Genomic DNA, 24,623 nt, shown 5'->3' on the forward strand with positions numbered 1-24,623 from the left:
TAATTTACATGAGGATCATGGCTCCAACTCCACCCTACCTCCCAGCAAGGCACATCTTGAGAACTATTTAGTTTCTCATGCTTCAAGGATTTCAGCATAGCTCACAGAAATTCAAAACTAGTCTGAGGACTTTGTTTTACATATATAATTTTAATAAAGTTTTAGTTGAGGTTTTTTTTCCTTATTAAAACTCCAGTTTCCTAAATTTGACTCCAAGAAATCCACCTGCACATTTGGCTGTACAGCAAACCGGACTCCATGGCATTATCTGGTCTTCAGCAGATGTGTAGACACAATACACTCAGAACTTTTAGCAATCATTTACATCTTAATCAGAAGAGAACATCAGAGCATGTATTTGATTATACTTGTATTTGATTATTTTAATAAACATTAAAAAGGACTTTGACATCAGGATCCAGATGATTAACTGTAACTGCCAAAAATTAGATTTCTTTGTAAGAACTTTAAAAAACCCAAAACTATACATCCTAAGAGTTCAACAGCTTTGGACTCATTTGTTCCTCAGCAAAGGAGAAAATGAAATGATTGAAAGACGTGCAGAAGGAGGTGAAACTACACACACAGCCTGATCACATCAGCAAGCCAGAGGAGGATGGGAGGGTTCCAATGACCTTCAGGAGAACCCTTAGGTAAAAACAGATTGAATGAAGGATATAAATACACAGAGCAACGGCCTGGCCTTCCCATTTGCCTTTTTGTTTATTCCTCCGTGGTGCCACCTAGGTTAATTCAATGCACTTTACAAGTAACTTTTCCTTTAGTATTTTGCTGTGTACAGAGCAAACTAAATTGGGACTTATCACTGGTAATTGGATCACAACATGTTCACATTAGACAGGCTTCCTGTTTTTGTTCCTTTTACAGAAGAGATTAGTTTTCATCTAAACTGTACAAAGAAGCACAGTTAGATACAGAGAGTTCAAAAGTCCTTGAAGATAAATCCTTTGATTATTTCATTTTTCAGAGGTGGTGGTGGTGGGGGAAGTTGCACAGAGGAAATTTAACACTAACTAGGCATACGCTTAGAAGAGTCAGGGGTTTGGCTTTAGCACTTACAGGAGAGAGATTACACCTGACAGTTCATAATCTCTCACAATCCTGAGTATGGGAGGGTTGGGAGGAGCTGGAGCCTTCAGTGCAAGAGAGGCACTGGGCCACTAAACAATACTTTGTTAACTATCACACACTAGAATACCTACCTACGCTAGTTCCTGCTCGACTGAAGCATGACTAAACTTTGGTTTAGTCACTGTTTTGAGGACTGGTGTAAAACTCATCTAATATAGCTGCTTGTAGGCTGGAATGGATCAATTTTCATATAAAGAAACTGACAAAATGAATAACAAGATGATAACTTACCAGGATCAAAATTATCTCCAAATATTCTTTTAGCTGGAATCTTCAAGTTCATGGTGGGAAATTGCTTCTTTAGCTGAAAACAAAACACATACAAGTGGTTTGTGCTTAGACATCGAAGTACCTAGAAATAATTGCACTTTGTTTGTTTTCTGATGAACAGTTTGAACACCCGATTATCAGTAATTCTGCTCCGCTATGTCAACTCCTCTACTTGTATACTTGGGGGGAAAAAACAAACCCAGAACAATCTGTACTCAGTTTGTTTGCACCAGACATGCCTTTTTAAATTCAAAGGCAATCTCATCTTCATCTTATGGACTACTTCAGCAATAGCACTAAAATGATTTTCCACTTGCCCCAGGTTAAAAAACATAGACTAGAATTTCAGTGTTGTTTTTATTGTCCTCTCTTTTCTCTTCCTGCATCAATTCTTTATCTCTTTTGGGTTTGTTTTATTCTTGCTTGCTTGCATAGGGCTGCAGGCATGAGGTTTAGAAGGGGCTGGGGATACAGGCCCCTGGGTTTTGTCCAAGTGGCATTCTTAAAACTTTAGAAACCATACCTGGTCTGCCCTTAAGTCAAAACTTCAAACAGATGAACAGCCTGTTTTGTGATCCTGCATTTGATAATTTGATTATATTCTACACTTGATAAACTGACCAGAAGATAGCATAAACCAACATTGAATTATATACTATAAAACCCCAAACTTGACATAAGTTAAGCCTTGATTACATGTACTTCAAGTGCTGCAGAAGCAATCTTACTCTCATCGCCTTTAAGAGAGCAGTTTTCTAACAGAGTAGCTGGCAATTCTTCTCTCCTTAGCAACAACAGTATCTCTTCCAGTTAGCAGCACAAGTTTTTCTATACTACAGGAATTACATTGAATAGAAACTGATTTAAATGCCCTCCCGGTTATGCTTTCCCAGGACCTCATTCTCTGCCCACGTTGAGAGACCAGTGCTGAACAAACTTCAGCAGAGTAATGCTAATCCGAATGGCAAAGGAATGTGGCAAAGGAACAGGACCACCAACACTCCCTCTGCAGGTACCAAAAAGGGGATACTTCATTTCCTTCCAAGCCTACATCCCTGAAAGATGCAGGCAAAACATGGGATGGTGTATCCAGGGGCTCAGACATTGTAAAACAGCCCCAAGCTCACAGCCTGCATTTGGAGACCATTGCTACATGCAACTCCATGTACAGTGAGGCAGAAGGGAGAAAAGCCTGACTACTTCTCATAGAGGCAATGGAAAGGAAATGGAAGCACAGATAAGCAGCTGGTAATATTTTCTTATGGGGATCACAGGGGAATTATTTCCTCTTTTGTTAAAGCAAAAATTGTGGGATGAGGAAGTGGAGGCAAGTATGGACACAGGACACAGACTGCATATCTGAGCAAGTATTTGCCCTTCTTGCCCACTCTCTAAAAGGAGCAAAACCCTCTTCTAGCAATGAACCCAAGAAATCCATACTTGGTTGCTGAAGAGGCCTATTTTATGTGGAGCACTGACCACATTTTTTTGTGAAAAAAAATAATACCTAATATGAAACTGCAGGTATTAATTGCCATGCTTAACTTAATAGAAAATTTATATCAAGAAACAAGGACTTGTACATGGCTTTCAGTAATTCAAAGTAAAATGTTTATTTTAGGAGAAACTTATCAATCTAGATGTTTAATGGGATTTTTATCATGAACAAATGCATATTTCAGATGTTTTGACAACCACTAAATTGGAAGTTTCTCATTATGCTGTGATCCCAAGCAACACGAGAAAAAGTGACAAGTAAGTGGATTTTGAGTTTGAAATTCAAACAAACCAAAGCTTAAAAAACCCCATTCCATCATTATCTTTAATCAGGGGTCCTATGGTTATTGACTCAAACTCCTCAAGAGGGGATTAAGTCAAACCATAACACTGCAAACAGGTGTTACTCTGCTATTCTGGCATGATTTCATAGCCTGCCTGTTGCTTACCGTATTGTAGAGTTTATCAAACTCCGCATACCGTCTTAAGACAAACCACTCATTTCTGCCAACAGAGACCAGCACTTTGTAAACCTGTAGCAGCAAACATAAAGTTAAAGCCCACAAAATTCAGTAAAACCTCCAAGGTTTAATCCTGTGGTGGAAATAAGGGCAGGTTGTTAAAAAGCACTGTGTAAATGTACTCGTTGAGCTATGTATTTCTTACAGCTAAGTCACACAGACATCAGCAGAATGGATTAAAAGAACAATTAAAAGAATGTGGTACTTTACAGGAATTTTTTTAAACATCAGGTAAGCAAAAACTAACATCAAAGTTGATTTAATGGAGTTTCGTAAATTAGTTCATATCCAACAAGAACACCTGGCCATCAGATAGTAGTCTATGAAAATTTACTAAGAAATTTGATATCAACTTGATAATCCATAATAAGACTAATATTAAAGAAGTAAAGCAATACTGAAGATTGCCTTCATCAAAACATGGAGTACATATGGAAGGCAATTAGATAACAAAGATAACTGTTCTTTCCAACACCTTGAATATAGTAGGATCCTGGCAGTTGACAATTGTTCAGGGAAGAAAAAAAATGGTGCTGTGGCTGAAATACAGCACAGATGGCTTAATATACAGCACTGTGATGAAGGGAGGTAGAGTTGGAACCTGCTACACAGTTCTGGCCATTCAAATGTCATGTCAGAAGACTTCAGTAACTAGACAGCTTGTCAATGCCTGGATTCATAAATCTAGTTGACTGCTGGGTGTCCAGCAGGCTTCTCTCATCTCTTAGGCAATTAGTTGTCCTTGCTTTTCTACCTTCTTGCAGTTCCAGAAAGAGCCCAGCTATTCCTCCAGTAGAAAGGATCGGCACAGAAAGGAAACGAGTGCAGAAGGCTGCTAATTCCCAGCATAGGAAACTGGACCAATGCCTCAGTCTCCCTTTCGCCCTGCAACAACTTCTCACCTCTCTCCTTTAACCCTCACAGTGGAAGTGGCAGCTACCACCATCAGCTCTTCAGCCTGAGATCCGCATTCATGCTATGTTAACTGCTCAAAGAAGCTGTTCTCAGTCCAAGTCCCTGGGGAACACAGGAAGCTGGACGGAAGCACCCAGCAGAATGCTGATGAGACTCTTCTAAGACAAATTCTTCCTAAGACAAAGCCTTCCCTTACAGTGTTGAACAAGAGTTAATGTAAAGCCTACCTACACACTTCTAGAGCCTCCCTCCACGGTAAACCCTGAAAGCTTCAGCTGTGAAGACTTAAGCACTGTCCTCTTGAACTGGGTACCTTATACAGCAATCAAGCCCTGCAAGTGATGTTGAAGAACACACCTTCACTCCCCGTGACTGCACAGCAGATCAATGCCAACACGCTTAAGCAGCGGGCCGTGGATTTCTTAAATTATCCAGGCAGAATGCACAGATTGCAAAGCGCACGGGCAAGCACAAGTTAGGGTACGAGATGATATCCACCTCCATGGCAACCGCAACATTAAAACAGTTTTGTTCTCAGAGTAGCAGGAGAACAACACCACCATCAACACTTTTCACACAAGGGAGCACAAAAAAACTCCATAGGAGGTCATCCAGTTCACACCACCAACAAAGCTCTTGCACACCCGATAAAGGGAAAGCTGCAAGTTATTTGAAGCACTGAGGGATAAGAGCATATATGATGCCCACAAAGAATCTGGTAAAACCTAAAAACACAGCATGTCTTTGGGCTGTATTACTACTCTCAGCTACACCTATGTAATAATTAAAGAGATGTGCAATGTCTGCTTCTAGAAAGGTGGGGGGAGGAATCTAGCCTTACTTAGATAATAACCTTTTCAAATCTAATTATTCCTAATCTAAATTTAGTCCTAGAAAACTCCTAACACATAGATAAGATGCATTCACAACTTGTAATATATAGATAAATAACAACACAAAACTCTAAGAAAGGAAAAAGGAAGAAACAGAATTCCTGAAAACTTCACCATAAACTATCTTCTAGATACAGACAAGACAGGGGCCAGGTATTTCTGGATGTGACAGATCTCTTCACAAAAAAAAAAAAAAACCCACACAAATTAAAAGGCTTCAACTCTGTCATGGTAGCTCATGCTCCTGGATAAAAGACTAAATTTTGACTAAACAGAGATATGAAAAAAGTAGGCTGTTTTCCCATTTCAAGAGAACATTGAGAAAGTAAGGAAGCTATTTATTAAGTGTCAACAAGTAAAAAAAAAAAAAAAAAACAAAACTACTGCAATTTCTACAGGGCTGGGGATTAATCATATACATTACAGGTCTGAGATGAAGTTTCCAGATTTCATTAGTCAAAAAGGAACCTTGAAAGAGATTTCTTAATAAGCCTGTATATGATGGGGGTGTGAAGGGAGATGAGAATAGTGAAAATTTGATGTCTTGATTAGGCCTCAGACATCAAATAGCATATGGATAAAAGTGAGAAATCCAAAACAAAGCTATTTGTCAAAATAGGCAAGAGAATGACCCACTATGCAGCAAGGACAGAACAGCAATTAATATAGCCTAGATATGGTCCAAAATAAGCAAATATTTTGCTCTTCTTATAAAGAAAGTGAATGTTGAATCTTCAGAAAAATGCAGGACAGTGAACTAGTGTGGATATGCAGAGAGGCTGGTTACCATGAATGAAGTGGAAGCAAAAAAGTTCCCCTACCAGAACACCTGAAAATTCAAACCTTTGTCAAAAAAAAAAAAAGTATTGAGGGTATGTATGCCAAAAGTATGCAGTATTTAACAAAATCAAATCAAATATTCAATAAAAGGTCATGGAAACGCTCAGGATAAATGAAGACTTTGCTTCCAAAGACAAAACTAAAAAGCTTGATTTAATCTTCAGAATGAGGACTGCAAAGAGATGTGATTTTTTTAAAAAAATGCTTTATTAGAGCAAGTGTGAGAACAAAAAGAAGAGCTAGCAAAAACTAAGTTGCACATACTTGTCTTGTTTCCATGCCAGCATTGAGTGCAACACTGAAAGATTTGAGCTGGAATTCATAGTTTCTATTCAGAGCAGTAAGATTATTCTAGAACAGTCTCAGAAGCAGTAGTGATACATACTGTAGGCAACAGTAAGATGAAGATTATAGTCACCTGAAGTCTGTCCTAGCCTTTAGCACTTTACCCTTCCCTTTCACCCTGAGGTTCTTACTGCTCTTTGTGGAAATGGCACTGGTATGGCCATCAAAAAGAGCCAGTTATACCTCCCACAAACTTACTGAGAACTGTTTCTCCATACACCTCTCTCTCTCCCCCTGACAAAGTACTGATGGGATCCAGGCATCACAACACAGCTACAAAAGAGCAGACACAGTAAAAGCACTGACACATGCTGGAATTCACAGTTCCTACCATGAAGTTTAGTGTGACCCTCACTTCTGCTATCAAATCCTAAAATACATGTGATAGTGCTCGAAAGCTTGGTTGTGAAAAGCAGTTCTTGTCAAGCTGCTAATTGCTCCCTGATGCAGAAAGCAGAAGCAGGCAAGATGAAGTGTAGCTCTGCACAGTGTAAGCTGAGATGGATTTCTGCTCCCCTCCTCCCTCACCCCCCAGTTTCTGAAGTTTCCTACCTACTCTTGCTCGTGCAGCCAAACAAAACACCTTTACTTTGCTCAGGTTGTTTCGCAGATCTTTGGGTAAACTGACTGGCAATCACAACACTAGTTGCATATCACAATGTACCACACTGGCCTTTTCTAACAGCAGAACTGCCAGCACTAAGGTAACGAAACAAACTTGTTTTGCTCAAATTTAGACTTCCGTGAAGGTTTCCCTGCTCACTTGAGCTTCACATGCACACAGCAGTTTAAAGTATTAGTAAAGTTCTCTTTTCTTTGCTCCCTTTACCAGCACAATAATTACATCTTGATACATTTGAAGAATCAAATGTCATTATTCTTCTCTGAGGAAGGGAGGTGAAGAGGAAAGGCAGATACATAACTCACAGTAAACCTCTGTTTTGTTGTATTCTTCAGACAGCAACTCAGTCTAAGGGTGTTTGCATTCCACATCTGAAGAGTGACTAATTCACTCAGTGAAAAAAAAAAAAAAAAAAAGCTTAGAGGAAGTTGCACAAGAGGAATGAAATAGCTGAGCTTTTTAAAGAAAGTATTATGATGTTGTCATTTAGGGTTATATGTAAGCAAAACAAAAATCCATACCACACCACCTTAGTTTTCAGTATGCAATGCAAAGAGTTTTTCACACAATGGAAAGACTTCACAACCAGAAAGTCAAACTTGGAGGCAAAGAAAGGAAGAGGGAATGGAATGACAAGGAGTGGAAATGGGAACAAGATAGGAAAAAACTCATAGGCATTAGAATCAGAAAACAGGAAGGAAGACAGAAAAAAAAGGTTTTGAAAAAAATTTGATGGTTTATACTTTTTATATTTTACACAAAAAATTACAATAGTATAGTCGGATATTTATGAAAAATTATATTGTTCTGGAAAAAACAAATCCACACTTTACTCCTTTACAAGATATACACTGTCATAAAAAATCATGTAGAATGCCAAAAGTGGTACCAAAATGTTTTCCCTGCATTTGGACACTTGAACATTTTATATGAGAAATGCTACTATTTGGGGGTAAAAATACCAGAAGCCTGTAAAGCAAAGTTCTTTTTGCAGAAAGCAATACAGGTAAGCACTGTAAAATATTCACAAATTCTCACTCTGGACTATGGCCAGTACTCACAAGAGCAAGGAAACACTTCCATAAACCTATTGAAAATAACATCAAGTCAAGTAGTGGGGAAAAAAGAAAGCAGCACTTCTAGGCACCAAGAGCCTATGGATTTGCCCACAGTGCTTACACTCTTACATACTTACAGTAAATCTTTTCTTCTTCTCCCTGTGCTCATCAGAGCTGGGAATGCTAACGCTTGGGCAGCTTTCCTTGAGATCCATTGTGTGTTTCTTCTGACAAATTTGTTACAGGTCCCTGCTTCAGGTGTTGCAATTAGAGGGTATCTTCAATGGTACTGATCCAAGACACGCAGCTTTCCTGGAGAAAACGTGACTTCCATCGTGCAATCTTAAAGTGAACATAAAAGGCAAATTAAGTGCAGGAATGCTTAACTTGCACTGCTAAAAACCTGTGTGACAAGAACTTTCTCTGGCAGGAAATGCACTTTAATATGCACATATAAAACCACAACCATTACAATTTTGTAAACTTTCATGCTTGTGGTCCTTTGTTGTTTCACTGAAATCACTCACATTCTTCAAGGACACAAGTGCATCTGAAAAATCACTGAGTTTTGCAGACATACTGGAAACAGATTTGGGCCCACTACAGACAATACTTTGAAGGAACAAAGATACCTGAGAAATGCCACCAACTCGTACACTCAGGACAGTTTATTCCAAAACCAAAAGGTTTTCAACTGTATCAGTGTGTACCAGAGGGTACCTCAGATTTGTCAGAACACGCTGAGGGTATATGAATATCACATCAGAGATTAAAGACAACAAGAGAAAAACTAATTTTTCAAGTGAATTTTAGACAGGAACACAGGTAGCATCATGTGCCTGTCTGAATATTTACCTTCTCTGCCTCTCTTTCCCCATACTTGACATACTTTGTGTTTAGCAGAACACAGGGTGTAAGGTCACCCATCCCCTTCAGTGGAACACTTCCTTGCAGAATGTGAGAAAGGCACAACACAAGAGGCTGAGAATAAAGCCATCAAAAAGGCAAAGAATTTAATATTAACTGGATGCCTCTTCACTCACCGAGTGACAGCACTCTCCACACCTGCCTTGAGCACAAGGAAATTGTTCACTGGACCCCACTGCAAACAACAGGAATTTCAGCAGTCCCCAAGAGTAGCTGAAACTAATGCTACATAGCTACAACCCTCTGTTCAGGCCTGCACAGCACAGACACCTAAAGTGCTTTACTGAATGCAGAACAATACGTGTCTGATAACTTACAAACACAAGAAAATTGTTTTAGAAAGAGGGGACCTCAGTTCTCTTCAAAATAGCCAGAAGAGAAAGGAGCACCCAGATCAACATTAACTCCCTATTTTCATAAAACACGGAAGTATAAAAGTGAACTCTATATTTCATATCATAAATTTCCAAAAGCACAAACTAATCCACTGTAATTCTGCCATTAGAGAGACACCCATATTTATGTTGGCACAAAGGCCAAAGCCCCTGGAATCCAGTGCAAAGATTTGTACCTGATACCCAACCACTCTCAGTCAGTCAAACAACTATTTTTCTTGCTCTCAAAAGCCAGGTCACTAAACTTCATGTTGTTATTCCTCCTGTAGCCATTTAAAACTGAGTAATTTTCAAAGACTGATCTGGTGACTCTAAACAAAAAAAGGAATGTTTAAACCCACTGTAATCACAACTAAGTGAGAGATCACCCATACTGCAACACATTCAAAAATTATTTTTAGTTGTGCATTTACCCTAATTTGATTGTTCACTACTTCACCAAGTAGCTAATTATAGGGTGGAGGAGGGTTAAGCTTCTCCCCCACCTTTATTTGACTACAATACATAGCTCATCCAAGCCAGTTACACAGACCTGGAGTTTCAAATTGATTTCTCTTTTCCTTTGGCAAGCCACTGTTAAAAGCTTTATTACAACAAGGCACAGTTCCCATTTTCCACAATTTTACACTGGTATGAGATTAAGAGTGTTCTTCACCCATTGGCATGCACTAAAATTGAGATAAAAAGGTTAACTGAGCTCTTCTCCATCCACTAAAACTGTCAATAGGCACCACTTTCAGTATTTTGCTAAGCTTACACTTTATGAAGCACTTGTGTCAATCTTTAGCCACTTCGAATCCAGCATCAGGAGGTGAGCACAAGTCCCTGTGTTTATCTGTCTTCCTGCTCATCACAGAAAAACAAGTAAAGCTTTAAAACGGATTAGGTGTTCCCTGATTAACACTATTCATTGTCTTTCTCCTCTTGCAAACTGACATTTGTTACAAATGTTCCTGGCACACCTGCACTCACAATATAGTCTGTATTTCTCTCATCCCTTCCATTTTTTACTCTTAGTGTCAGAGTTTTAAATGCCAGTACAGGAGCAGTATGGATTAAAAGTTGTAGTCTTGGAAGACTGAGCTCTATTTCAGATCTAAAGTTGAAATATCTTTGAAAAACAAAAGGAGGAAGTGTCAACCAGATTAATTCAGGAAGAGTTTATTCATCTTTCTGCAGAGAAGAAGAATAAATCATCCGAGAAGCCGAAACTGTAACGTTCGTATTTCTTTCTTTAAGCTGCCTGGAAGATCACTGGCTGTGATTATTTTCTTTCCCTGAGGCATCTCCTCTGATCTCTGCCTGGGTCACTAACACTAAGCTGAACTGACAAACTTGGAAGAAATGCATTTTCAGTTTGTCACTAAGCTCCAGCGGATCAGAGCTTGCTTTCAATTTCTATTTGCCTTGAGCATATCAGCTCTTGAGAGCTTCTTATATGTGAACTGTAAGTCTGACTACAGAATTACAGATGGACTTGCCTTAATCTTCACCATGCTGTAGTTAGGAACACAGCTGTAGTTTTAGTAGCAGGTAAAACCACAAATGCTGTGGTAACTACACGAAGTAATAATGGAAAGAAAACAGCAGAAACATATTTTTATCCACAGCTTCAAAAGTGGAAGCTGCACTGTCCCGGAGGATGCCAGATACCAGTGAATTTAACAGACACTCTCAGCTGAGAAGTCTCTACCTCTGGTTATAGCTTTTCTTGTAACTAAGAAAAAGAAGCCCCTGCCCTCAACTTTTGATAACAGGCAGAAAGGAAAAGGAATTTTAGAAAAGCACACAGGAAAATAAATCCCCTCAAATCATACTTGGGCACGAGTGAAAACAGCACATAGATTATGCAAGACAGGTTAACGCTGAGACCACTATTGTCTAGAAATAGCTAAAACTTTTGAGCTGCTACAGTATCTAGGCCTGTAACAGGGAAAGGGACAAAGTTAGAGGAGAACAGAAGTCACCAGTCCTCTTGGCACAGTTTCAAGCTTATCAACAGCTACACTGTCCACTCTCTCAATGCAGGCTGTCAAAACACAAGCAGTATTTTCACCGTTTCCTGCAGGAAGCCAAAACAACATCAAATTCCAGGCTGACCCCTGCCTCTGCTGAAGCAAGAGCATGGCAATAACAGAACCTTGACACCAAAAGAACATATACAAATCTACTACCCCCACAAATGAATGCCTTACAATAAAACTTTTTCCGCAGCCTCATAATACCTGCATGCAACACGGAAATATTACGTACTTTAGTGATGTATGCTACCTCTTTTTCCTCCTTTCTAAATAACTTTGACTCAAAGTGTATTTGAAAAGGGTTTTGAAGTTTAATTAGACTATTTTATTCTGTACTGAAACATTGTCTTGTCTTTTTTTTTTTTTTTTTTTTCCCAATGGTAATGGCCTGAAGATTGCATAACCAAAGACCCTTGTTACGGGTACTTATGCTTCAAACTCTGCCTAGAACATTCAAAATTAGATTAGGAAGCTGTGCACTCACCTGCTGCCTCTCTTCTTGCAGACAAAATGCCTCTAAGGCCAGTGCAAATCAGCTATCATACTCTTGAGTTACACAAGGGAAGCAGAGATGAGAATAGTAAAAAAACCCAAAAGCCTGTCTCCCTGCAAGCACACTTGGAGGAATTAGCAGGATCCATAATCACCCATTGCATCAGAACAGGCATTTCCCTACACACTAATCATTTGCCTAGAAAGACTTTGGCAGCGACTCACCAGTAAAACCAACTGCTGAAAACCCCACCTGATTCCAGTTACAGAAGGAACCTGCACATAAAGAAACAGAAATCAGATACAGGAGACAGTCCTATTATTCACTATAAACACTACCCTATTTCCTCTAACTTTAGAGAAAGTATCAACTTTGGCACACTTTTCATCACTTCCTCAGTCTTCTCCACAAATATCCTCATAATAGCTCAACATATCACTGGACCTTACACAATCTTGGAGAAAACCCAGAAAGTCAAGTTTTTCTCAACCCATGTATGAAGAAATAGTGTCCCACTCTTGTTACCAGACAGGCAGCTGACACTAAAGAAATGGGACACAAAGTATTCAGAATACAATGCAAGAGAAATACAGGATGAGGAGATCCAGGGACTGTACACGAAGTCAGACACTTTAGAAAAAGCCAAAAGCAAAACTCAAGTTGCTAATCTGTAAAGACAGAGGGATGGCCAGAAGCAGTTGAATAACGAGGCTCCAGAGAAAAGAGGTTTTGTTCAAAAAGGCCATCTTTTTAAATATCACATACATTTGATTTTTAATGCAGGCACACTAAACACTAATGTAGACATCTGGAAATATTTCACCTGAATTAAAAAAAGAGCCCACTAACCAGAATACTCTAGTCAATCCTTGGCTTATCTCCACATTCCCTTTTAACTACCATTTCAGAGGAGAATTGAGAATTCAGCCACTGGTATAAAGAAAAAAGCCTGCTCCCTGTTTACACATCCACCCACTACCTAGCAGCTTTAAAAATCTCTAGTAGCACCACTATGGAAAGCAAACCACTACTCTGCAGCAACATGGACAAAGTCCAATTCAACTGAATCCTTCTACTTAGAGAAAAAGACAGCAGGTAAAATGAAAACTCAACCAAGGGAAAGAAATAAGTAACTACTCTCTTTCTGTCTCTATCAGATTTACTTCGAAGAAGTCGGGCAAGCGTTACCTTCCCACGATTCTGCTGCACACAAGGACATCCCTTCTGCCCCACCTCCCAAGAGAAGCTCCAGTGAATTACTCTGACATATAACAAGATTTGTGCCTTGGACTAGACCTATTTGCATTTATGTTTATTACATGACAGAACATAGGTTCTCTGCTGTGGTAAGAAAACCCTGAACTATAAAGTGGCTCTTAAGAAGAACTACTGCCAATAAGAGACAGCTGTCTTTTAATCCTGAACACAGGTCCATAATAATTTCAACTTCTGCCTGTGCCCATAGTATCCTGAAGGGTCACCATGTGCCTCAGACGGTACGACTTAAACAACAGGGCACATAAAAAAATCCAGTCTGCATTACACTTGCTACCTGCACATTTCTTGGCATGCTTCCTCAGCCTGCCTACACACCAGGCCCAATTAAAGTTTAAATGTAGGTGCCTAAGGATAGCACAGCTCAAGGGTTGTAGCAACAGCACTCCGAGCTACTTTCAAGAGGTCTTACAGACAGCTGACAGCAGCCACCTGCAACACAGTCAGTTCTACATAAGAGGGCAGTCAGACTTCAGTAAACACAAAGCAAATAATCCCAGCCTCATTTTACCCGTCTTGATGAAAATTAAATGAGTACACGTTTCAATTCCAGATATACTGGACATGTTTTTACATGACCTTTAACAACAGTCACCAACTGCTCTCCCTCTGTTTCACTATATAAACACAGGAGAATTCCAATCTATTTAAGACTGGCGTTATTGCTGATGCACTGAACATGGAGAGAGTTACTGGATTTTATGTTCTATACTTGGCAAAAGGGTAAAATGCATACAACAGAATATACTGGATAATAACATAATGAAATATGAAAATCCAAGCTAGAGTTCGCAATCTAGAAAACACACTTTTGAAGTCTGTGCTTTACAGAATTCGTGACTGCCTAGAACCATAAAGCTGTTGGATAAGGCAAAGGCAACAACCAAAATACTGGAATATAAAAGGCAAGTCAGAGAAAGAGTCTTTAGCAACATAAAAACTGCACGTCTAGTTCACTACCGGTTGATTCATCATGTTACATCGGTGGAACTGCTGCTCGTATTTTATGTCCATTCTTCAAGGACAGTTTAGAGATTCCTGCAGGTAGGAGCATACATTGACCTCTCACATATTTCTGTGCTGCACAGAGAATGAGAAGGTTCAATTCCATAAGGATTCAGAGATCAGTTGTTTATGCACATATAACAATCTGGTGCAACAATGTCAGATGTGGTGAGGCTGAAATTTACATCACAGGTGGGAATTCAGGCTAGAAAGCAATTTAAACACATTATGTTATTATTGTTATTATGTTACATTATCATGTAACCACTAGTGCCTGTGTCTTCAGGTTTAAGATTGTCGAGGTTGTTAAAACAACCAGTACTTTTCACTGACACGGGCAAGTCAATCACACTGCATTTGTGATCTAAAAGATGATCTCAAAGTTTCTTTTAAGAAACAGGTCAGTTTTCCAACTTTAAGCTATTAGAAATACCATGCACGGAGACTACCTTAACAACACTGAACTTTCCGAAAGGCTTTCCAAAAGCTAGTAACAATTTTTCCTGAAATCTAAAGTGTCTTCAGGAGAACACTCCTCCATGTGCAGCTTCTGTTTTTACCATTAGCTTCTATTACAGTCATTGAAGAGATTGATGTGCAGGTGAAGACTAAAACAGAAAAAAATAAAAATCAGAACTATATTTAGACACTGAGACTGAAACAACATTACCATTAAAAGACTCCAAAATAGAGTAACAGTAGCCTTTAAAATACAGATTCATTATGTGTGTGTTTATAAAAACACTTAAATTGTCTGAAAGGAGTTATAAAAAACCCCCAAAACTTAGCTCCAAGGATAGTGTGGCAAGGGATATTGACAGAAATCTTCAGTGCCAAATAACAAGGACGAACCGCTAAGGGCATTCAGGTGACACTGCTGTGTTGTGATGAAAGGCAATATCAGCAAGACAACGTATTGTAAGTTGACAGTGGAGTAAGAAAGGCACATTCCATCCTGCAAAACTACTGCACGTCCAGAAGCAGCACAGTTACACCTTTATGAGCTGCAAGAGGAGGAAAACTCACAGAAGCGCTGGGGAAAAAAAAAAAAAAAAAAAAAAAAAAAAAAACAACCAACCAAAAAAACAAAACAAGCTGTCAAAACAGCTTTAGCCATAGTACTTTACAAATGCCTTTTAATTAACCTCCACAAAATTAAATTCCTCAAGGGTACCTGAATCCCGACAAGACACTGCTGACTAAAAAGCTTCAGTTTCCCAGGACCAGACCCCAATGCTGGTGGGGTTTTGCTCCCGAAAAACCACCACGTCCTGGCCGCGAATCATTCGGGGAAGGACGAACAAGACAGCGAGAAGGCCGCCCCGGGCCGTTCCCCTAGCCGGGTACCACAGACCCGCACCTACCTCCTCACCACCACCTCCTCCTCCTCCTCACCGGCTCCGCTGCTCCTCGTGGACCCCGGGAACGAAACCAAGCCGCTCTCACCTTCACCCCAACAACTATTTCTCGGCTCCCCGACTTCTAGGAAGTTCAAACGCTTCTCACATTCCCGGTGCAGCGTCCGCCGGCGCTGCCCCGCGCGGCCATCCCCCGTCCCCGGAGCCCCGCAGGATAACGCGCACGGGGGCGAGGGGAAGGGAAAGGCGGCTCCGCCCGGGCGCGGAGGCTGCGGCCGCCCTCTGTCTTTCTTTCTTTCTTTCTCTTTCTTTCTTTCTCTCCTTCCCTTCTTCCTTCCTTCCCTGTCTGCCTGCCTCCCTCCCTCCCTCTCGCCCCGGCTCCCGCCCCTCCGCCCCCGCGGCGCCAGGCTGCCCGCCCGCCCGCGCAACCCTCCGCGGAGCCCAGACCCCGGCTTGCCCCGGGCTGTAGGACGGGACCAGGAGGCGAGGTCCTCTCCCCCCTCCAGCCTTTTTATATTTCAAGAAAACCAAACCAAACCAAAACCTTTAAAAATAATATATTTTTTCTCTTTTCAAGGGCAAGTTTCCACTTTCCCCAGTCCCTAGGTTTCAGTTCCCTCTCCCCACCACCAGGCCCTGGGGGATGCTCCTGCTTCTGCTGGGCGGCTCCCCACAGAAACTCTGGAAAATCAGCAGCACTCCGGTAAAAATAACCTAAAAACATCGCTGCGCACACAAGGGGTATCAGTGTAACTCTTCAACGTGTTCAGGGGTGCCCACGATGCACCGGCAAGGCCGTCATTAAACCAACCAGCCGCTGAAATGACCGCTCTCCTGCTTCTGTGTGTGCAGCAGGAATGACAGAGAAAAAATGAGACAGCTATGTGTAATATCTAGCACTATTTAGGGAACTATTTCTGCACCCTCTGAAATTTGGGGATAAGTTTCAATGCCCCAATTAAAACTTAACTAGACCTCTTAAAACAAAGTGTAACTTGGTTTTTCCTGAGCAAATTGAGGCCATAAAACAATTATAAAAATAAAAATTCCAGAAAAAAAAAAATCCTTCAATGGCAGTATCACTCATGCTTTACTCGGGTAACTAGATCTAGAAGTGTGGGACAGACAGAAGTTAGCATGGATTCAGTTTAACAGAACAGACCACCACACCCATTAAGTTAAAACCTCATGTTTACTGAGGATCTGCTATGCTTTCAAACATTCAGACAAGGCTTCAGAGGCAGGGAATATCTAATACAAATGGTAACACTCAGGATGAGTTAAAAGCCTGTGCCATTTGAGTTTCCTCCCTATAAATACCTGAAATGTTTCTCAGGATTTCAACTGCCATGTAAAGAGTGAGCAAGTATGAAAACACCACAGCCCATTTCACTGTCTTAACTGATGTAACACCTGGGTGCCCCCAGAACCCCACGGGTTTTCATCAGAAATTGTTCTATTGATTATGGAGAAGCCTCACGTTCTTCAAGCCTGTCTTCACAAGACTTGTATTTGGGCCTGCCGGGACACGACGATGCTCATTTTAACAATCGCAGGTATTGGCAAGTATCTGGCAAGGAGTGATTCCAGAGATCCTCCTTCTGAGCGCTCCTGCTGCAGAAGTTTTCCCGCATACTACTACACTCGTGTCAGGCACTGACAGTCATCCAAGCACTCTCCAAAAACAAATCAGAGAAGCAGTCTGGCAGTTTTTAAAATACGTCAGTGTTTGGATTAGTGTGTTGTAACTGTGTACGCACAAGCTACAAGTCAACTGGATCACAGGCTTCCATTTCAGTAGAGTCTGAACAGGAAGAAATGAGGAACTTTCTCATCCTAACCTTCTCTTTCCTGATTTTGGAGCTTTGTATTTTTACCTGTATTTTTGGGTAGGCACTGCTAAACCTGAGGCTTTGCATTGTAGCAAGAGCCTTCTCTTGCTTGTTCAGATCTGGCAAGGTATTTGCCTTACATTCATAGAGAGGTTTGAAAGAAGCTTTGTTAGCACTTCTCGTGGTGAACCCCAGAGCAGAATGCTTCTGAACTTCAGTCAGAATAACTCATTGGCAAATAATTTAATCAGGTAATCTGTACTCAAGAGCTGTTTTATGTTGCAGTTGTTTAGCAGCGTTCGGCTTCGGTCTGCTTGATAGTTTTTGGTTAATCATTCACTTGTCAGTAGATCAGTTGAATGGAGCTACTGGACTGATTTACAGTGAGTAGAAAGATCTCAATGCAGGAAAGCTGAGAAGATGACCCTGGCCTAGAGATAATTTAACTTTGTCTACCTGGCCACACTGTCTAAGCCCTAAACCTTAGACTGAAGAGTGGCTATTTGTTCTTCCTCACAGTTAAAATCTCCCTGAAGACTGAGCTGTCGAGCAGTTCATTTTATGCAGTTCGTCTCACTATTCCAGAGTAAGTAACCAGTGATCAGGAATGTGGTCCTTACATAGTAATTTGCCTGAATAAAGTCTGCAGCATGTTTATCTATCTAGTGTGTCATACTATGCAAAACACTGCTAAGGTCCTAAAATTTAAATAAATCCTAATTTACAGATTTACTTGATGAGCTTTTAAAGCCTAATATTCTAATGTCAAGGTGGATACCTGGTGGTTAACTGCATAGCACAAGAGAAATGCATGGAACTCAACTTGCCTTTTAGTGAAGTTAAAGGTCAGCATTCACTCTGACATTTTTGTCCCCAGGAACTCCCTTGCATTCCCCAATTACATTTCCTGGGCAAGTAATACACACAGAGAATCTCATTTCCACTGTTTTGCAGTACTTTGCTTCTAAAGAATGTTACAAATCCACGTACTGTGCTGTCATCTTAAGTATTTTAAGTCTTTGCTGAGGAATATCAGTGACTGGGTGATGGGGGTAGAAAAGACGAGAAAAGGGAAGAGAAACTAAGGACCCATCTCAATCTATTGCAAATACAAGAGGTCACAGAAACACACAGTACCTCTAACATGTTTCTCCAAGCGCAGTAAGAGCAAGTAGCAACTATCTGAACTATTCAGTTCTATTTTTACTGAAAATGTCCTTAAATTAGTATGATAACCTTGTCCCTGACCAAAGATCAAAAGTCTAGTTTTATAACATCAAGAGAACTAGACATACAAAAACAGAGGATAAAAAAAGCAGGAATGCAGATAACCTGTTTAAATGTAGCCACTACCTTTACTGGTGAACACTGTTCCATATGTATATACTGGGAAATTTTAGTATATATTCAAATATTCACACAAAAATTACAGCCCAGGCTACTTGACAAGCGCAGTCCAATAGCTGTAGTTACTGCTAAAACACAATGAGTCACTGGGTAACAAAATCAGCCAACAGAGTAACACTATCAGCTTCAAACACCAACACCACCACCAGCTTTCTGTTTCAGTTCCTGAATCTTCAAAGGAGTATCTTGGCCTATCACTGTTAACACCAGGCTTGTTGTCCTACTCCTCACACTCAAGGACAACACAACCTCCTTGCCCCAGAACAGTCTGTTAATAGTCAGCAGGTTTGGATGAGATGATGCTTGGAATTTGTAAACTCTTCTGTGGCAGTATCCCGTCAGTTGGCAACTCCGGTTAAACCAAATGCATGTCTGTTCAAAACCCTCCAAAAGGCATTAAGGTGACGCAGTAATACATGCAAAGTGATCTTCTTAATCATTATTGTTAGCCTTTAGCCTATCAAGCCCTGAACTTAGACTGCACTCAGGAAACAACTGATGGCCACCATAGTTAAATCTGCACGTGCCAATTGATTTAATCAAAGAACCCAATTCCCAGCAGGGTGTATCCACCTACACAGCATTGAGCAGTCTGAGGATATCACTCCTTGGAAAGCCTCGGGCTGCAATGGACGGGCCTCACAATGATGCAGGAAGAGCAACTCTGGGCAAATATTGTCTAACACCTGGGACTCTGGTTGCCACAAAGACCCCATAAAACATATGAAGACAGATATGCATCTGGCCTCTCACTTTCCAGCCTCCTGTTTGGAGCCTAAGTAATCCATATTCATACCCCACTGTCTGCTTAGGAACAGGACTATGAAGGGGCTCGGGAACGGGCCAGTTTGGAACCAGGCATTCAGCACTGCAACGTGTGATACCCAAAAGTTGTGTACTGGAGAAAACAGTCTTCTAGTAGAGTCCCTAGGCACATGGGCTACCATGGACAAAATCAAATAAGAGAAGACAGACAGTGGGAAAGTGATCTGAAGTGAGCTGAAAGCTTGAGAGTTAAAACTGTGGAAAAAATGTCAGATGAACAAGATTTAAAGCTCACAGCGCATGTGCAAGCAACAGTATCACCATGTAACTGTTCTTTACCAACACTGGTTTTGTAACACTTAATGCACGTATGCATATTAACAGCTTTCATTTAACTCATTTTCATAGTTGTGTGCCTGGGCTCATTAGAGAAGTCTGAGTAATGGCTCAGTTTTACATGAGCTGTGCAGGGGAAACGTTTTTATTCCCTACTTTCTTTTTGTACACTATATCAACTACAGAATGATTTCAGATTACAGTCTTTCAGTTTGAAGGAATAAAATGAATAATTAAAAGACTGATTCATTGCAAACATATACTTCAACCCCTTCTCCCAAACAAACTAACCAACCCACTTGAAACTACCACAAGCCACCTAAACAAGTACGATTGAAAGATTTAGTAATATATGCTCCTGACGAAATGTAAGACCTTGACACGTGAAAGGAAGATTCATTCATAGTGATATTCATAGCGAACTGCCAGTTTCCAGCACTCCAAACACAAAGAAAGTGATCCACATATTACAGGAAGAATGTCCCGGAGAACAGAAGCTAATGAAGATCAAAACCAGGATCTGCAACAACACTACATGAACTCTCACTTAGCACAGCAAACACCACAAACCAAAATGATGGAAAACCATAGAAAAATATTATTAAACTGCATCATTTCACAAACATCACAGAGTATGTATAACATGAACCAGAAAAATGACAGCAGCACCACATCAAAAAAATTCTTCACAGAAGCTAAGAAAACGGGTCTAAATCAATTGAAGCATATACTAAAGAGGAACACTAGTACACAAGCACGATGACATTTCAAAGTAAAAAAGCAGTATCAGTCAGTGAAATACCATATCTGCAATATGAATACATGCATCTCTATTTCCCTCACTTCATTCTCTTCAATGTCTTTGTTTCTCTCATGTGCACACTAAAATGTATTATTGCTGCCACACACAGAGTGCTTTTTTTCAGGTAGGGCACGCTGAACAATGTATTTTTGTTATAAAGCAAACCACTTAAGATTAGTTTCTAAAAATGACATGGCATGCAAGGCATTTAAAGTGAATAGCGAATTCAGTGCACATGAACTGTCTGACCCAAACCCTGTTGTTTACATCCTGTTCACTTATCGCTGCAATAGCTGGCAGGGTTCCAACAGGAGACGTCATCCCACCAGAGCTGTGTCCATAGGAGAAGAACCACTCACGGAGGGCATGTGGCCCGGATCTCTTTTTGCCCTGCACTTACCCTCACTCACTGCAAGTGTGCTGGAACAGGTACCAAGTGAAACTTTCACAAACTAGTTCAGCTGCCAGAAACAGAACAACAGTACAAATGCAAACTCACGATAGCTTGGTTTACCTTAGTTATCAGTTGTCTTGGAGATTTACAGAGTGGATACTGCCTCAAGACACCTCCACTTGTTTACATGGAAGCATAAAGATTTAAATGGGTTCCAAGAATACAAGGAAAAGAAGTACATTGGACCTGACTTACCACCAAGTCCTCCAAGGGTGGATACCCACATAATAAAAAACCAAAGATAACCAGCTGCTTTATAGGCATATAGCAACAGAAGTGCTTGACATGTCAAATACACAGCTTATTGGTATATGCTTACGTGTTCTGGGACTAGTTTCAGCAGACTGGCATAAAACAATAATAAACTGTCAAACACTGTGAACCTGAGGTTAGACACTACAGCTCATAAAGTATAAATTGATAAAAAGACTCCCAACTGATAGTACTGCACAACCTGCGTTTTGCTCTTAATAAAGATTTTTTTGGAATTCTGTTTATAAATACAGTTCTATAAAATACTCTATAAAATACTCAAGACTCTGAGTTTCCAGATCTGAGCAGTTTGTGCAGGACGGTATACCAAAGCTAAGCTAAGTATAAAAGACAATAAGCCCTCTAAGTGGTAATTCTGTATGGATGTTTCTTATTTCAGCCTCCTGAATCCCAGCTACAGCACGTTCTACCAGAATTGCAAATACAGGCTGGGGTGAACAAACATGCTTTGGTAAACAAGTTCTCTGGCACACAATGTTATGTAGGTGGGGTTTACCCAGAATGTCAAGAGTTCTTCCTCAGATCGCAGAGATGAGCATGAACACAAGGACCATGTTTGCATTTTCAAGCTATTTACTGGTATTGCATTCAGTGAAACCGAACAAGGGCTTTGATTTGGGGTGTGCATGCCCCTTCACAAAAGGCTCACAGCCTTTTTCCAAAATATAAGCATTTTAAAGGCAGCCTAACATCTACAGAATAGACCAGATTTGGTTTTTGCTATTCTATTAATACTTTTAAAAACTGTTTGCAGCAAAAGACACATGCATTCCACTAAAGTATTGTTATGCACCAACTCAGAGTAGAAAAAAAGGTAACAATTAAAAAAACAACTACCAAAGCAAGAAGCTGTATTTTATAATCCAAAAAAGACATAGATTTAAGCAAAATGTTCAAAGAGTTTATTATTTGCTATCCTTACTTTGTTTACTTGTTTATCTAGTAATTTCCTCACATTTGCCAGATGTCCAACCTATTCCTGACCCACAAAGGAGATGTAGTTCCATCTACCAACCAGAGTCTGATTTTTTGTTCTCCAAGAACAAATACCCCAATTTTCAGTCCTGGGAGCTTGAAGGGTGCATGCAGGTCTGAACTATTAAGTGAGTTTCAGCAGTAGATTTACAAAAAGGTACATCCAATCCTCTTATACCAGGTAAAACCAATACAAGAAGAAGAAGCAGGGACAGAGCACAGATGATACACTTCTGGACTCCACTAAACTAATTTTTTCCTTAACTTGCTTTTCTTTTTATAACATGGAAATCTCTCATAAGCCAGTTAATGGAATATTGTAAATACAAGTTTGAAGCATAAGCAACAATTAAATAAATCCCTCTAATCTCTATATTAGCTCAAGACCAATGTTCTATTATGCAGTTATAAAAAGGAACAAGGCAGTATTTAATCTTTCAGGCCAGCAATTTTTTGATATTAGCTGGTGTTCAGTGTAAGGACCACATGGAACAAGGAAAGATATTGTAGGTTACAGCATAGAACATGAACACTACGTGGGAGAAGTTATATTGTTGTATCTATTGACATTTAGCTTTTATGTACATACAGTCATTTTAAAAAGGACAATAAAAACCAGATTATTTAAAAGACATAGTATTTTCTTGGAGTCATTGTTCAAATTACTCAAATGTTTCTTACGAAAATGTTCCTGCACGCAATCTAAGCTCCTCTTGGATCTATCAAGAGTAAATCTTATTCCATCTACAGTTTTCTCCAACAACGTGGTACAAATTAAACTATTTTTTGTAGATGAAAGCACAGTTTTAAGCTTGCACGAGAACACAAAGGAGCAAAATGTCAACATTTGTTAATTACATGGCAATCTTTGTGTCAGCCTGGTTCATTAAATGTTTTTATAAATCTCTGAATTAAACAAAAAACAAATTTGTTCTAGAAAGAAGATAAAGATTTTGTAAAGCCTCGAGAACTCAAGATGATGTACATCTCCTGAACTAAAGCTCTTGATAAACATGTTGTTACTGCATTGATAGTAAAATATGGGATCTGTGCAGAATCTGTGCAACCTTGAAGAAGCTACCAACAATCAACCTCTCTTGGGATGCAACTGCGGCGGTGATGAGGATATCCTAACTGAAATATGCACCATGCTAATGGATGCTAAAAGGAGCAGTGTTGGAGGAGGGTACTAATATCTCTCACTCTTAGATTAACCGATGAAAATTTAACTTCAGTCTGAATCAGATACCATGCAAGCGCTCAAAAATCTCTCCATGCCACAGTAGCTCTGTTTCCCCTCCGGTTTGGGATGACTCACTTGCAGTTTTCTACACCAAATTGCTTCCGATTCAAATGTACCTTTCATTTATACAAAAACTGTTGCGGTAAAAGCCCTTCAAAATACCCACTTCAGAAATAATGTTTCATTGTTCACCTTTACATAACTGTGGTTCTCCCAGGCCTACGCTGCTCCTTTTTTTTCCCTTTGTTTGTCACCAGTTTATGCCCACCCGCGCACAGCTGATTGCAGGCCAGAGCCTTGGGGACGCCTGCGCTGCCACCGCGGTCACCTCCCCTAGGGAGCCTGGGATGGCAAGCAAATGTCCAGCCAAGGGGCCCTCTCCACATACCTCTGTAAAAATAAAAGTTGGGGTAAGCACGGGTATTTTCATCCTTCACCCATCTACCTCCACTGATTGATTCAGAAGAGCATCCAAACTCAGAAAATATAAGTACTGCTTATTTCTCACTCTTACAGGAATAATGAATAAGTACTGCCTAATGAGGAAGTACTGAGGATTCTCTTAAAGTCAGAGCAAGCAAGATGACTGTACTGCTGACTCCTATCTCCAGCACTGCAATGAGCATAATTGCTCAATAAAGATTTTCATATACATTTCATTGCATTCATTGTGAACTGTCCTGGTTTTGGCTGGGATAAAGTTCATTTTCTTCCTAGTAGCTGGTACAGTGCTGTGTTCTGGATTCCTTATGAGAATAATCTTGATAACACAGTGCTGTTTTAGTTGTTGCTAAGCAGTGTTTACCCTAAGTCAAGGGCTTTTCAGGTTCTCATGCTCTGCCAGAGAGCAGGTGCACAAGGAGCTGGGAGGAAGCACAGCCAGGACAGCTGACCCAAACTAGCCAAAGGGATATTCCATACCAGAGAACATCATGCTCAGCATATAAAC

At 40.2% G+C, this 24,623-nt stretch overlaps 1 protein-coding gene across 3 annotated transcripts in view; it reads right to left on the reverse strand.

Moving 5' to 3' along the window:
- Nucleotides 1–24,623, reverse strand: part of LOC114062809 (serine/threonine-protein kinase Sgk3) — a 61,442-nt gene that overhangs the window by 23,023 nt on the left and 13,796 nt on the right. For 2 of the 3 annotated variants that reach the window (XM_027894678.1, XM_027894676.1), the window contains exons 2-4: nucleotides 8,251–8,455; nucleotides 3,369–3,452; nucleotides 1,384–1,456 (exon numbers count right to left, since the gene is read on the reverse strand). In XM_027894678.1, the coding sequence (XP_027750479.1) occupies nucleotides 1,384–1,456; nucleotides 3,369–3,452; nucleotides 8,251–8,328 (235 nt within the window). In that variant the 5' untranslated portion in view covers nucleotides 8,329–8,455. Of the gene's footprint in view, nucleotides 1–1,383; nucleotides 1,457–3,368; nucleotides 3,453–8,250; nucleotides 8,456–15,624; nucleotides 15,826–24,623 lie in introns of those variants that run through there. The other variant, XM_027894677.1, reaches the window with a different exon arrangement.

Source organism: Empidonax traillii, unplaced genomic scaffold (genome assembly GCF_003031625.1).
Source record: "Empidonax traillii isolate 1590-97213 ecotype Southwest subspecies unplaced genomic scaffold, ASM303162v1 scaffold438:size550143, whole genome shotgun sequence".
Lineage (NCBI taxonomy): Eukaryota > Metazoa > Chordata > Aves > Passeriformes > Tyrannidae > Empidonax > Empidonax traillii.